Source organism: Agrilus planipennis, unplaced genomic scaffold, assembly GCF_000699045.2.
Source record: "Agrilus planipennis isolate EAB-ADULT unplaced genomic scaffold, Apla_2.0 scaffold4, whole genome shotgun sequence".
NCBI classification, from domain to species: domain Eukaryota; kingdom Metazoa; phylum Arthropoda; class Insecta; order Coleoptera; family Buprestidae; genus Agrilus; species Agrilus planipennis.
In genome coordinates, this window is record NW_020442463.1 from 3,051,182 (window position 1) to 3,067,400 (window position 16,219).

The window sequence follows — 16,219 nt, forward strand, 5'->3', positions numbered from 1 at the left end:
AGAATACGGATTTATAATTTCTAATCTATGATGTGAATGTATATGTACTTTCCAAGGGTGCACGCGTATTAATAATATTAATGGCAAATTCAATAAAAACATTGGAAAAGTGTATTTAAACATTATTTACAATCGAACAAACGTAAATAATCGTCTATTAAACGATACTAAATATTAATTGAACAATTTTAACTTTACCATTTAAACGACTTTACAAGCTATAACAAAACTCTGGCCTATTTAAATTTCGCGCCTTTCCTCTTCTAGTGTACACTCCCCTCGAGAGATAGCGCAGAAGATCGTGTACTTCATCTACATCTATAAACCTTTCTTGTCTATGGTCGTAAGTATATATATATGTCTAATCCATGGCATGTAGACTTTCGCCGAGATATATAACGTCCAGGCTGATCTTCCTACTCGTGGAGGTGTATTAGTCGGTAGGACCTTCAGGTGTGTCTTTTGAAGATTTCGCCTCCTCGAGGAGGAACAAACGAAAAGGAAACATGACATTTCTGTCAACCCATTTCTGGATACCAAAAACAGACAATGGATAGACGTCCCTACTTTGAACTTTAAAGAGCTCTTTGCATAAAACGACTCATTCGCCAATTTTAAGTATTGAAATGTGGGAGATTTTTATCTGTTAAAGTAATTAAAATTTTCGAAATATTTTAAACTATTTTTGTTCAAATGACGTTATTGTAACCACCGCCATAAAACGTCTCCTACGTTATTTATTTTTTACTATTCAAGTAATCAAGAAGTTGTGTTTAAATGATGGTTGTTAAAATAAATTTAAGAATACATAATTTGTTAATGCGTTGAAAAAGGAAACAATCGTTTTATTATCAGTAATGTCCGAAGGTGTTACATCGGAAATAATGCAAATAGGCATGCAGCCCTTTATGACTTTTGTGGTAATATAGAAATATATAACCTTAATATGGAGTTATTTTTTTGTTTTTAATTTTCAGAATGTTGAGAGTTCACGAGCCTATATTGACGACTTGTACTCACCAGATTCCGATAAATGTTTAGAATCTTTGATTTGCATTAAAAATTCTGTTATCGGGTCAAATCGTCAAAAGGAAAGTGTCATTGCACAGGGTATAGTACCTCGTTTAATGCAGATTTTGAAGGATAGAAATTTGAAAACAAATCTCCGACTTGAAGCAGCGGTTATAATCGGTTCACTAGCGAAAGGCATGGCAGATCATGTTGAGTTGCTGTTAAATTGTGGCACAATTCCTTTACTTCTTGAAATTTTAGAAGAAAATGAAAAATTACTGATTGATGTTTGTTTGTGTTGTTTACGAACTCTCGCTTTACATGATAAAGGATCCTTAAGTACAACATATACACTGCAACAGTTGCAAAAGTTACTTAGTTTTGTTAATCCATCTGAAAATATACCACGGCAGGCATGTGTGGCTACTATTTTAAGTTGTGCTTGTAAAGGACCAGTTGAGCAGAAGGCACTTTGTGCAGCAGGTGCACCTCAGGTTCTTGCTGTAATGTTATGTATGCAACATATAGCTGTGAGGATTCCAACTCTGACTTGTTTAGCAGCGATGTGTTATGAGAATAAGGAAGTTGCTGCAGAAGTTGCAAATACTGTGTATCATGATGTGATGATTCCCAATTTACTAGTATCTCTTTTGAGCAGAGACAAGCCAATTGAAATGCAATTGGAAGCATCCAAATGTCTTACAAACATTTATAGGGCTGGGGCTTTAAGTGCTTTTGATACAATTATTGCTAACAGGACCTTGCCGTGTTTAGTAAGGCTTTGTCAAGTAAGTAATTGATATTCAAAATAAGTAGATCAATATTTATCAATGCAGGGGGATCATTTGTTGGACATTATATTTCATATCCATTTCAATTTACCAGAAATTACATTACAGTAGGTATGAAATGTAATATAACTGGTAAATTTATGTTTAAAATCTCTTAGGCTGAGCATGCACTTCCATATAGAATTGCTGCTGCTGAAAATTTAGGATATTTAACAGAAGTTGACAGTGAACTACAACAAACTGCTGCCATCAGTAATCAACTAATAGGATCATTGACTGATCTTCTTAATTCTTCAGACACAGCGGCACGCAGAGCTGCCTTCAGGTATTTATTTTATTCTTTTTATTGTTATTAATACCTAATGCTATTTACTAATTTAGTTAATAGATAATTACAGTTGACGGCAAAGACGATATATGTAATGAAGGTATTATTTACTTATTAAAAGGATTTAACAATACAGTATCGAACTTAAGTTTTGAATTCTTTAAAATGAAAACACTAAAATTATTAAATTATTTATGCATACATTTTAGTAACTTTAAAGTTAATGATACATATGTATGTATATTGAATTGTTAAGTTTCAAAATGTGAAAAGGTGTTTTTTAGTCGTTCAGTGTTGTGTGTAAGGTTGTTACTACCATTGAAGATATGATATGAAAATAGAATTATTTTATTTAAGAACTACATACATTTATTGTTCGTGATAAAATTACGTCAGAAAGTTAAGCGTTATATCTGCCAATTTTTAATGGTAAATAATAAATTACTTTAGTTCAATGAATTGCACGAAAGTTATAACGGAAACTGTTTGAAGAAACAACTCCGTCGATATTTGCAGAGCATTTGCGTCGCTAGGCGCCAACGACGAAGATATTCGTAAAAGGATAATAGAAACCAACAGACTAATGGGGCGTGTAGTAGAAGGTCTTGGAGATGAAGACGAAGGCATTCGATTAGCAGCAGTTCGTTGTCTACATTCTCTAAGTCGATCTGTTCAGCAGTTACGTACCACGTTTCAAGATCACTCAGTGTGGCGACCTCTCATGTCCCTTCTAACAGGTATTGAATACTATTTTTAATTTTTATTTTTCCACTTAGGAAAATAAAGTTTTCGCGACAGGTTCACCTCCCCCGGAACTTCTTAGTGCAGCATCATCTGCTCTTTGCAATTTACTGTTAGAATTTTCGCCGGCTAAGGAGCCTATGTTGCAACAAGGTGCGGTACAATTGCTTGCAACTCTTACGACACGGCCGGAGGCATCGCTACGTTTGAACGGCGTTTGGGCATTGATGAACCTGGCCTTTCAATCGGAACAAAGAGTCAAATCGCAAATTTTAACTGCACTCGGTACGGATCAGATATTTCGATTACTGGCGGATTCTGACACTGGCGTTTTGATGAAAACTCTTGGATTATTACGGAATTTGGTATCACCGCGAGCTCATACCGATACTATGATGGCTTTGCATGGATCACAGGTTTGTTTGGAATATATATTGTATCTATAATATATTTATTAGATACCTATTTAAAGAACATTAATAATTTAGTTACAAAAATAGAATACAACAAAAATAGACTGTGGTAAATAAATAAGACAAATGAATAGAAACTAACTCCTAATTACCATAAAGAAAATGATAATTTGTGGACACGTAATTCGCATTGATAATTTTCAAATCAGAAATAGGCAAAAGACATGTCACTGGTGACCTTTTGTTGTTAGTAATTTGTCTCATTTCATTCATTTTAATTCAGTTAAGGCTTTTGTGAACCTTATGAGTCACCCGAACTGAATCGAAAAACATTTGAATATCACCGCATTTTTTGCATAGTTCCACTTTTTGGCATTCTGGACAAGTTTTTTCTATAACCATTTTAGATCGGACCTATATTTCATAGGGCTGCCATATAAGCGAAACCTTTTTTCTATTTATGAACACTGTATAGTAAACTAAATTTAGATGCTATAGATGATCTTGTATTAAAAGTGGAAGTAAGTTTCGTTTGAAAAACGTTTCGTTTAAGCTTGCAGTTTGGTCGCAATGAGCATATTGCGAACTTTTTGGGCCGTTTGACTCGAAAAAATAAAAAAAAATAAAACAGGTCAGCCAACAACTCAGTACACGTGAAAGAAGTGAAACTTCATTGGCGATCTCTATACCTTTATAACGAATAAGTAATGATTGGCGAAAGAGAGAATACTAGAATTTTTAGGATTTGTTTTTCAACATATTTTATCTTTAGTCCACCTAAGGAGTATTACTTTAATACGTTTTTATGTAATTCAGTATTTTTCCAAGTGCTTAAGAAACCGTAAACTATCAATAACTACAAGGAATTAGAATTAATACATAGTAATACTCACTCTTAAATAAATATTAATTGTTGTTAAATAAACATTTACTGTAATACACTTACTGTAATATAACTGCACAGATATAACCAAAACATTATTTTAGCACNACTGCCAAATAAATATTCATTGTTCTTAAATAAACATTTACTGTAATACACACACTGTAATATAACTGCACAGATATAACCAAAACATTAATTTAGCCCTATAGTTTAGTGAATATACAGTATACTATAATATATGAGATGCCAGTCACTAACAGCTTACTGTAATACCGATATGTGCATGCGCGCCGTTCTATTCTCATAGGCTATTGCGTTGCGAGACAAAACGTCACAAAACGTGTCGTTTCATGGCCTTGAGATTTTACTCCCAACGTCCCTAAAGAAGTTTTACTTCAAAAAGAAAACATTTGCCATATGTTGGCATTCTGAATAACTTTTTTCTTCAATTGGACCCATAATTAGCTGTGCTGCCAATTAAACGAAACCTTATTTTTTCTATTTTCGAACACTATAGTAAATCACATGTAGGTTTTGTTTGAAAAATTCTTAGATTAAAGTTGAATTGCAATGAGTATATTGCGTACTTTTTGGGTCACTCTATACGAAAATTTAGAAATTTGAGTGAAGGCAAGTTAATATTGTTTTGCATCAAATTAAGGTAACCACAGAAACAAGTTCCCTAGAAAAGCAAGGGTCCTATTCGGGACATATATATAGAAGTATAAATAAATTATAAAAAGCGACCAAACAGCGAAGGATGGTGTACTGCTAAACATAAATAATTCTTATGGCATCGCAACATGAGGATAGATGCAGCAATAGTCTCTGTTTTACTAACAATTTCTTTGCTTTTCATAGAGTTCTGTTTTAAGGTAATGCAAGCTGTTGTTTTGGTGCTGGAAGGTCCTCATTCGCCCGATGTAAAAGAACAGGCACTCTGCATTTTGGCGAACATTGCAGATGGAGAAAGGGCAAAAGATTATATAATGGCGAACGAGGATGTACTCAAGAAACTAACAGATTATATGACACATCCGTCGACGCGGCTTCAGACCGCTGCTATCTTTTGTATAGGAAACTTGGTACGTCGAGGAGAGGCGGGCGCACTGGAACGACAGCAACGACTTCGTGATATGGGAGTACTCACAATACTACATCAGCTTGTTTCTACACCTGATAGTTTGCTTTTTGATAAGTAAGTAGTCATTAATTTTAAATTTAATAAATTTCTATGAGATGGATGATTTACAGTACTTTGTAAAAAATAGAAAAGGATAGTTACGTTTTTCTGACAGTAAGTGATGGTTAACTGTTGGAGAGTATTCTTTGTGATGTAAAAATAAGTCCCTTATTTAGAGATTCGTCGATTTGTATTGTTAATATTATTAAATAAATACTATTTTGGTTAAAACTTAAAAACGTTCAAATTTAGACAATTACGATCTTTGTTTCCAAGAAATAAAAATACGTACAAAAGTAGATTCTGTCAAATATATATTTATAACATATGTATAAACGAAACTAAAACTTCTATATTATCAACTTTTATATTTCACATTGACGGTCGTTCCGTGACGGCTAACTTTTTCTATGTTGCCTATTTAAACAATGAAAAAAATTTTTGCAAAGACGTTTCTACCTTTAAAATCGTCACCTTAATAACTTTTGTATAGAATATTTTTCTCTAAAGGCGATAGGTTTCGAGTTTTTCCTCAAATACCGAAATATTACGCGTCTCATTTTTATAAAAGGTTGCTAATAGAATTTATAATTAATAAAAACCTATAAAGAAATATTGGTAATAAATAAAAAGAAACTATGGTATATCACACGCACAAGGGAGTCTAGAGCGTTGGCGTAGAGAGGGCATGTCGTCATAAAAGAGCGTTATGCTGTTTTCTGTTACGGCATGCGAACAGTGTTGCCAGAGTGGTACAATTGCACCAATCTAGTATATTTTAGCCTTTTTGTATAAAAGTGCAATTTCGCCGTTTTTGTACATTTTTGAGCTAATTACATTTTTAAATTATTAGAAGAAAAATAAGTAATATTTATTCTGAAGCAAATAAAAAACATAAATAGAATGATACCGGCAACCAGTTCCAATATTTACTTAGCTGACTATGCTATTTGGTTGGCTATATATTTTAGAAAACTTATCACTCACTATTTAGGGGCTATATCTTAAGCTCTTATAAAGCTTTTCTATTTAAAACATGTTTTTGAATGCACAATAGTGATTAGTATATTTCTTACTTTTCTTTAGCAATAATGTGTCTTTTTATTATTTCTTTCTTCAGAGTAAAAGCAGCCATGACGCAATTTACGGATTTGTGAAAGCATTCGTTTACTGATTAATGGATTATTACCCGTTTTATCTCACCTAGTGCTGTTAGTTAAACAAATATTGTTGCAATCGTAAGCTAAGTCTTAGCACGTTTATATTTTACCATATTTATTTTACTTACATGTGTGATTTTGGTTGTTGTATCTGTTGATAACTTATTTGAACATAAAGAGAATATACATTCGTGAAATCGATTTTTGTGTTTTATCTCGTATTTTTATGTGTTATAATTCTTTCATACCCATATCAAGGCTTTATCTATTTTAAATTCCAATATACTGACAGGAGGAGGAATGTAATTACTTTGCAACATTAGATTAGTTATTGTAGAGTGATTGTTTTTCTCTAGAAAAAGTCAATTGCTACAGATACGCAATAAGAACATTGAAGAATTTGGATAATGTGTTTAAAATCGAAATTATACAATAATTGTTTTTATATTGTACATCACCGTTTCAAAGACAGGCAAAATGTAGTCTTCTTTCCAAAAATTGTGAAAATTGCTTTGTTTACCAATAAGTAATTTACTGTACAACTTAAGTAGGTATTGGAGATTCAAATGCAGGCTAAATTTAAAAAAAAAATTGATATAGACGCCGAAGAAATATTGGATGGTTTACTGTTAGACATAAAAAGTTTTCTGAATTTATGAACATGGTTGTGATTGATTTAAATATCCTGATAATAGGTAATACAATATTAATTTAATTATTATTATTATGGTGTTGGTCAAGATACAATTTTGATTATAAATTATTCGTTTTATGCAAGTTACTGACATAATAGTTTCAAAAAGATTAGAATTACCATTCAGGCCATTTTTAACCTTATTTGAATTCCTACAAAAGTATACTTTATACAACTTTTTGACTAATCAAATGCATTTTGCATGGAGTTCTTTAACTCACAACTGCCTATTTGTAATGCTTTGTTTTTTTTATACCTAATACAAGATGATTGATGAATGATGAGTACTAACAGGGATATGTATTTGGAAAGTGCCTTAAACAAATATGAACAAAAATAACGGACTATCCGCTATATAGGTATTTCGCGCCGGTCGATTTTGTATTTGTATCGGTCGAACCCATCGACGTCTGTAATACAAGCACAGCCGTCTTTAATACAAGCACAGCCGTCTCTAATACAAGCCATGCTGAGAAATTTGGCAACAGCGCATTGCTTCGATGTGAGAGTCCTATTCTGCGAGTCTTAGTTGTTATTACTACACATCGTTACTTACGATTTTTAGACACCTATTACGATAAAAATGAATTGTATTATTAAACAACTAACATTTATTAATCATTTATAGTATGTGACGTTATTTAAAATACACTTCAACATGTTGGTATTAAAAACAAAATAGAAAAGACAATAGATTAGGTAAACATTGATAGGTACCTACATGAATTTCATCTCGATAATTGTAATTTTATTAAGGCAAATTTCCACACCACCATTGAGGTATTGCCACGGCGCGTTACCTTTTTTTTTTGGGATTCGCCAATAGCCGTGCCACTCCATTAGAAAAAATTAAATACAATTTAAACTTTAATTTACGGATTTCTGATGTCTTACAAGTTAGCTGAATTTGAATTGGAGTGAATTGCAACTGGGAACACAACAACGACGAGGCATTTTGTTAATAAATAAACAAGAAAATTTACAACAAACACACAGTCTGACCTAAAACATTTTCACTTCTTTCACTTAATAGTTAATATTACCTTCTGCAATTAAAAACTGTATCCAAAGGTATTAATCACTAAAACACACTATAAGCATCCTTATTGCACGATATTTCCGCTAAAATTAAAATATTATAGAACAACGAAAGAAACACAACAACCAATGCATTAGTTTAACTCTCATTAGCTGGGAAATCCTGGGACTCCCTCAGTGTTGCCAAGTAAACCTTCAGCACGGCTTGTAAGTAGAGACGGCTGTGAATGGACGTGCCTCAGAATTGTGGTACAACGAAAGAAAGAGATGGAACGAAGTTTCGGACAATATCCATCTCTCTCACGATAGTGCTTAAGCGTGTCATGAAAGAGATAGCATTAATCCGAAACCATACGCCATCTCCCTCACTTTTCGAGCCAAGAAATTATTATAATGACATACGACTAAGGTACGTCCATTAATATATGTCTATGGTCGAATCCATCGACGTTTACTAATGGACATGCCTTGGCGGTCAGAATTGTGGTACAACGAAAGAAAGAGGTGGAATGAAGTTTCGGACAATATCCATCTCTCTCACGATAGTGCGTAAGCATGTCACTTTTCGAGCCAAGAAATTATTACGACATACGGCTAAGGCATGCTATTAACATATGTCAATGGTTGAACCCATCTCAAGTGATGTTCCGTCATAGATGCTGACCATAGTGGGAAGTTGCCATCCATAGATAAGTTGTCATCTATTATTGACATTTGTACTACTTGTAAATACTTGTTCAGTACTATGGTTCAGTGCTTGTTGATGTTTATGATTGATACTATTTCACAACAATCATTAAAGTCGATTGAGAGCTGATTATTATTGTATTTGGATAGTTTCACGTCTGTTTTTGGGTTTCGCAATTTGTAAAAATGGGTAAAGGATTCAATAATTATATGTGTAAAAAGTTTTTCCATCCTGCTTCGAGAGATAACTTAAAAAGAGTATGGATGGCTGAGCAAAAAGCAGAAGCTTATAAGAAACGTCAAGAAGAGCTTAGACAGCAATATGAGAAAGAACAGGATTTGCATGATAATAAGGCAATGCTAAGTAAAGAAAGCAAAGACAAACTGAGTATTAGTTTTATGTATGAGCCACCTCCTGGGGCCCGGAAAGAACGTGATGGTGAAGAGCAGGAACCTGAATTCAAGTTTGAATGGCAGCGAAAATACAATGCACCTAGAGAAAGTTACTGTAAAGGCGATCAAGAAATTAAAGATCAACCTTTTGGTATTCAAGTAAGAAATGTGAGATGCATAAAATGCCACAAATGGGGCCATATTAATACAGATAAAGAATGCCCAATGTATAGTATGTCAATGAGTGCTGCAAGGTCTTTGGAAGCTGGACCAATAATTGATCAAAAAATGCTAGTTCAACAAATGTTGGACGATGGGTTAGCTTTAAAGAAACATCATCTAAGTGAAGCAGAGTCTGCAAAAGAAATGTATGTTGTAGAAGACAACTCTGAACATTCAGAGGTGGCCTTCTTGAATTCATTAAATAAAAAACAAAAAAAGGCATTACTTAAAAAGTTAGAAAAACTAGAAAAGAAAGCTAAAGAAGAAAAAAAGAATAGCAAAAAGAGGAAATATGATAGTGAAAATTCAGATTCAGATACTGGAAAAAATTTGAAGAAACAAAAAAGTACTTTTAAGAACAATTTCTATCGTAAATAATTGCGTGAATATTGTTATATTTCATAAGTTTAGAAGTAAAAATGAATGAAGCAGCAGATGATTTTTCCAATATAGAACATTTTAATTCTTGTAAAGTATATAATATTAAATAAAGGTTTTGGTTAAAGGTTGTTTGTCTTCTCAGGAAATTCAGTTGATGGATATTAATATAATGCAATGTAATAATGTTTCAGATCCTATTCCTCACAAGAAGGAAAAGGAAAAGTGGCAATATTTATTTATTTTAGAAAAATAATCAAATCTTACTTTGATTTTGGTAAAATTCTAGTAAGAGTTTAAAATTTTCATAAAGCTCTGGGGTTTTTATTGTAAACTTAATGGTATTTCATTTCACAGTTGACAGATTATATTGATACTTAACTAAAGCAGTCGCCTTTTCCGAAAACGACATCTTTTAGGAATAGCTTAAATTAAAAATTATGAAAGTACTTTGTTTTGCTTAATTTAGTATATTTATGAAAAATGCAGGAGAAAAAATAGGAGGAAGACGTTTTAATCAATTTTCTTTCCAAATAAATAATTTATAGCTATAACCTATGCGAACATGGCAGTCATTTGTCATTGATAACAGTCATTACTCAGCCGTTTCTGACTTCGCATCCACAGTTCAAGTTGTATTTGCTTAAAAAGTGATATGCGCTTAACAGTTGTTTACACAATATAAATAGATACAAATTGTTTCAATTCGAGGAAGGTACAGATAAAATGCATTGTACCTACACCTTCCTCGAATGGAAACAATTTGTATCTATTTATATTGTATAAACGACTGTTGAGCGAATATCACTTTTTAAGCCAATGCAACTGAAACTGTGGAAGCGAAATCAGAAACGGTTAAGTAATGACTTTTATCTATGATAAGCGTCAGTGAAATTCCTATACGTTTCTTATAAATAGAATTTTTTGAACTAGAAGCAGTATTACAAAAGTTTAACCGTTAGCGGCACCTGCTAAAATCATTTTCAGTACAAGTATTATTTGATTTCGAGTTTTCTGGCCGTTGAAAAGAAATTGCCGCAGTTATAGGCGAACGATAGGGTTTATTTTATTCTAGGGTAAATTATTTGGAAAGAAAATTGTTTAAAATACCTTCCCCTTGTTCTTTTAACCTAAGTTTCTTACAAATGGCCCTTTTCTAACTAAAAGGAGTACTACAACAGTTTAACCGTTAACGGCAATTGCCAAAATGTTAATAACTGATGTGAAGTGCAATTAAAAAAATGTTTATTTGCAATAAAAGCTACTAAAAACCCCTTCCTCCCGATTATTTCATGAAGGTTTTTCATAATTAGATCATTTTAAGTCATTTCCAACAAGAAAAAGTTACATTTTCGAAAAAGCTGTGATACGGAAGTTTTACCGTATTTTAATTTATTTTATGCGAATGCAGAAATATTTGAATATTTTATTCAAATGGAGCGAATATTCGGAATGACCTTTAACGAATTATTTTAAGTGAATTCCAATTTGGAAATCACATTGTTTAAATTAATTAAGAAAAAGGTCGAATTTTCCTCAATAAAAACCTGCTATAAATCAGATCAAGAAGCTGTGGTTACAGTCATCCGTTAACACGTTCCTTGCAAAACTGTAAAAGTTAACTCGTTCCCCGTCTGGTTTGACAGTCGCCTTAAACAGCTTATACGGCAGAAGAAATCAGCCTATTACAACTTCAAAAGGACAGGGTTGGACCGGTACCAAACAGACTTCCTTCGAATTCGCAGATTAGCCTCTAATTATGCGAACTTCCTGTTCAGACAATATGTGCAGAAAACTGAGGAGGCAGTGTTTACTAACCCGAAAAGATTCTTCGGATTCGTGAAGAGTCTGTGAAAAACTGGCTCACTTGCTGCCTCTTGTTCACCTGATGCATCCGCCCTCTTTGCTTCGTACGTTCAATCTGTCTTCGTCTGCAATCCACCGCAAATTCCAACGACTATCTTCAATTTTCCCAGGTCCTTGAACATCTCCCAGGTGTCGCTCAGTCTGGCTGACGTTTTTGATGGCCTACGTACTTTAGATCCACAGTCTGGCCCAGGACCCGACAGGATTCCAAATCAGTTCTTGACTCTTGCTCGTTTTGGTTTGACCACTCCACTATGGATACTCTTCAATAAGTCCTTGGAGACTGGTATTTTTCCGATGGCCTGGAAAAATAGCTTGGTACGTCCAATCCTCAAATCAGGTGACAGAACGAACATCAGGAACTATCGGCCGAAAGCTCTGATCAACTCCATCCCCAAATTGTTCGAAAAGCTGATTGCCACCATGCTCCAACCCCATTTGGACTCTATCCTTTGCGAGGAACAACATGGTTTCTGATCTGGCAGATCAACAACGGCGAACCTGGTCTTGTTGAACTCATACCTCTATGAAAACCTAGAGGACAATCACCAGATCGACGTGATCTACACTAATTTCGCGAAAGCGTTTGATCGTGTGAATCATGTCATCATTCTTCGGAAGATGGAGGCCAGGGGAGTCCACGATGCTTTTCTGAACTGGCTGACCTCTTATCTGCAAAACCGGACCTACACTGTTGACCTAGATGGCCAGTTGGTGCTCTACACCATGCTCCGTCAGGGATCACATCTTGGTCCAATCCTATTCAACATAGTGATCAACGACCTGCCACGTTCCATCCGGTTTGGGAAGATAGATCCTGATATACGCCGACGATGCCAAGATGTTCCACACGGTTGATAGCCTTCATGATGCCCACGCCCTCCAAGACGATTTCGACCATCTATCCGTCTGGTGCTGCAATAACCACCTACAACTGAACGTGTCTAAATGCAAAGTGGTCCGTTTCACTCGGAAACGTGACGTCCTGCACTTCAACTTCCCCATATCGAACTCCAAAGATAATGGTTGATCTCGGGGTTCATTACCTCAGCAACGGCTCATTTAATCTTCACGTGAACGAGCTGATCGCCAAGGGCTCCAGAACTCTAGGCTTCTTTATCCGAAACAGCAAGTTCTTCAAGAACCCTACCACTATCAGGTCTCTCTACGTGACCCCCATCTTGAATACGCCTCTGTGGTATGGAGTCCCTACGCTGATGCCAACATTAAATCTATCGAGACTGTGCAACATAAATTCCTGAGGTCGTCATGTTTAAAGCAGGTCAACCAATGTCTCTGTTGGGTCACGACTACAAACGAGGCGCAGAATTTCTGATTTCCTCTTTTTATATGCTGTCATCAATGGCTCTATCTCCTGTATTGAGCTTTTCGAGTTGTTTCACTTCAACGAACCGACACGAGCTACGAGACGTCCGCTACTGTTCAGCACACCGTTTTGTAGATCTGACTTCAGACGAGGCAATACAATCCACCGAATCTTAAAGACTGCGAATGACACCCTGTCCTCCAGGGACGACTTCAACCAATCTCTTTTTCTTTTCAAAAAATTCATTCGTAGCATATGTTCTGATGGCGATGTATTTTGATCTACTATTATTTATTTTTATGATTCACTGTCGTCTTACTTTCTTTTCTTTAATTCTTTATTATTACTTTCTTACTCTGTTCTACGTTTTATTTTTACTTTCTTATTCTGTACTCCGTCTTTGTGTTCAATGCCTCAAAACTAGGATGCAATATCTTTATCTTTATCGATTTATATCTCATTTTTAACTCTGCAATGTTAATGTTATTTAAGATATATTTACTGTGATAGTATTGTTTAACTTGTTTAACATATTTTGTACATATTTTGAAAAAGGGTGCATACCCGTGAAATATATATACAGGGTTTGTCCGGAAAGTAATAGGACTGATTTCCTTCCGCCGCGACTGTACCGCAACGACTGGATTCGGTAGAGGGCATTCCTAGCTAACGAACGAGCGGCTAGTGAGTTTTCTCCGAACACCTGGAGAGTTAGAACAGGCTTTTTGCGCGACGTGTTTCTGTTAGTGTGCAAGCCGAAAATGCAGCGTTCGTAGAGGTACGCGATTAAATTCTGTGTGAAACTCGCTAAATCTGCGACAGAGACGTTTGATATGATCAAGCAGGCTTACCCAGATGTTGCTTTAGCAAGAAGTGGTGTGTTTCGGTGGCACTAGGCCTTTTCAGAGGGCCGGGAAGAGGTCGCCGATGAAGACCGTGCTGGAAGACCTTCGACCACGACNGTTTATTCGAACGTTTTATTAAAATGTTTTGCAGTAGAAATATTCTCCACACTGTCTATTTTCAATATAGGTTGACAAAGCTTTAAAATATTACAGTTTCAAACTACAAACGCTTAATCCTTACTATGCAAATAACACATCAGTGTGCACCAAAACAAAACAAAATACAGGTACATTGCAGTGCCGCTTTAAATTCAAAAATGAGCTTCTGAAAGAATAACACTCCCTTTAAATCAATAGATGGTGGAACATGTTCTAAAATAAGAGAAATTGAAGAGGTACGAAATAGACTACTTTCCTTTATACCAATCTATAATGTCAAGGGCGCTAAAATTTAAACAGTTACCTTACGAAGTTATCAAAAGTTCTATTTACAAAAATATATCTACGAAAGCTATATATGTTTCCCCTAAGCACGCGACAAACATTGTTTTACTTTTAATGTGATTTATAATGTTTATATATGAAGTGAACAGTCAATCATATTAATTAGTGCTACATATTTTAATTTTATAAAAAAGTCAAATCAGTTTATAAATGGTTTTGTATGATATTAAAATATCGTATGTAATATTTTAATGAAGCGATTTGTAACTCAACTCAACAAGCATATGCTACATGAATTACTTGTTAGGCTTATTTCTCTATTTATGCAGTCAGTTTTTAAGCAAATGTCTTATTATATCTTTCCTATATGTATAAATGCGCTAGTCTCGCTAAAGGTTGAACATGACCGCTACTAGCCGTATGGCCAGACTGTTGTTATTAAGTGACTCTAATAAGTAACAGTGAGTAACAGTATAAAAACTTGGGTGAGTACGAATGGTTAGACGGGTTATTGCTTTAAATACCAGGGTGATTTATACCTTCCAAACTAAAATAGAACGGCAAGGTATTTGCTGGTGGTCATTTTGACGCCCCTGACCATGTACGCCTCTAGGCATCAAAACTGTATAAGTATAGGTAGAGTAGTCGTCTATACCCATATAGTTTTGGCACTGCACTGCCCACAAGACGTCTTATTATAAAAAATTTAAACATGATGGCTCTTCAAAAATATGCTATTACTAGAACCAAATAGGTGGAAACCTTGCTCGAATGAAATTTCGACTACTGAATACTACTACTACTACTACTAAATTCTATTTTTTCCTCTTAGTTTCACATATGAAAAAGAACCAAGGTTATTGATTTTTTGTCATTGATCCTACTAAAGGTCATTGATTTTTCGTCATTGATCCTACTATAATGCTGTCCTTTAATGTTCGCCACTTCTATAAACAAAGAATTTGGAAAAACCAATTTTTCAGGTTTGACTATTTCCATTTTTTTTGTTTAGATTATTCTTGGGTCACAGGGCCTTCGGAAACGGTCGTTCGGTTTCGGTGCGAAGTTGGAGAGTGCGAAATGGTGGGGTTTGCGTGACCTGACAGTGGGGTCCGGAGATTTGCTGCGAATGAGGTTGGAGCGGCAGGGAGAGAAAGTAAACCGGTTTCTTTCAGAATTTGGGTGTTTTTGACGAACTAGGGGTAGTTTAGTGCAGAACGAAGGATCCACATGTTGGTGCCTTGTAGAGGTTTCAGGCGGAGAGGAAGGGCGCAGCTACAGACGGAATGGCGTAGGAGCAAATGCTCCCGATAATTGCGTTAAACGCACGGATTTTCGTATGTTGGGAGATGGAGTTGTTTTGGAAGAAAGGCTTGAGTGCGACGAATGCACCCATGATCTTGTTACGGGTAGCTGTGATGTGGTGCCGCTAGTTTAGGGTCCTGCCGAAGTGACGTCTAGGTAATTGATAGAGTTGTTCCAATTGATGGGACGGTTGTTTACTATGATGGAGGAAGGTTTTCGGATCCTACGAGAGAAGAAAATTGCTTCCGATTTGGTCTCGTTAATGGAAAGTTTCCATTTCAGGTACCAGTTTAGGAGCAGGTGCATATTGACTATTTTCATTGATTACGCTCTATTAGGTCGCTAAAGTTAACGTAAAATCCAAATACAAGCAGAGTATCGCCATGTAGCTGGTAACTGCTCCTCTTGATGTATTTCAAATGTTAGACAAGACCTTATTAAAGTATAGGGTCAATTGAAAAGTCCCCGGCCTGACACATAGATGGCGGCACCAGAACTAAATCCATA

At 35.1% G+C, this 16,219-nt stretch overlaps 2 protein-coding genes across 5 annotated transcripts; both read left to right on the forward strand.

Annotated features, from left to right (window-relative positions):
* Positions 1-332: 332 nt before the first annotated feature.
* LOC108745181 (armadillo repeat-containing protein 8) lies at positions 333-6,714 on the forward strand. Of its 4 annotated transcripts, none has more exons than XM_018481300.2 (7): positions 333-920; positions 978-1,799; positions 1,961-2,127; positions 2,623-2,867; positions 2,917-3,287; positions 5,046-5,368; positions 6,474-6,714. In XM_018481300.2, exons 1-7 carry the CDS (start codon positions 858-860, stop codon positions 6,508-6,510), a joined length of 2,028 nt encoding a protein of 675 aa, XP_018336802.1. In that variant the 5' UTR covers positions 333-857; the 3' UTR covers positions 6,511-6,714. The 4 variants fall into 4 exon arrangements, with proteins under 4 accessions (XP_018336802.1, XP_018336803.1, XP_018336805.1 ...); XM_018481301.2 differs by having other exon boundaries at positions 2,929-3,287; XM_018481303.2 differs by having other exon boundaries at positions 2,647-2,867; positions 2,929-3,287; positions 6,474-6,510.
* A 2,254-nt stretch (positions 6,715-8,968) lies between these two features.
* On the forward strand, positions 8,969-10,056 carry LOC108745157 (corepressor interacting with RBPJ 1). The gene has a single exon (XM_018481259.1). The coding sequence runs from the start codon at positions 9,119-9,121 to the stop codon at positions 9,923-9,925; it is 807 nt and encodes a 268-aa protein (XP_018336761.1). The 5' UTR covers positions 8,969-9,118; the 3' UTR covers positions 9,926-10,056.
* Positions 10,057-16,219: the final 6,163 nt, after the last annotated feature.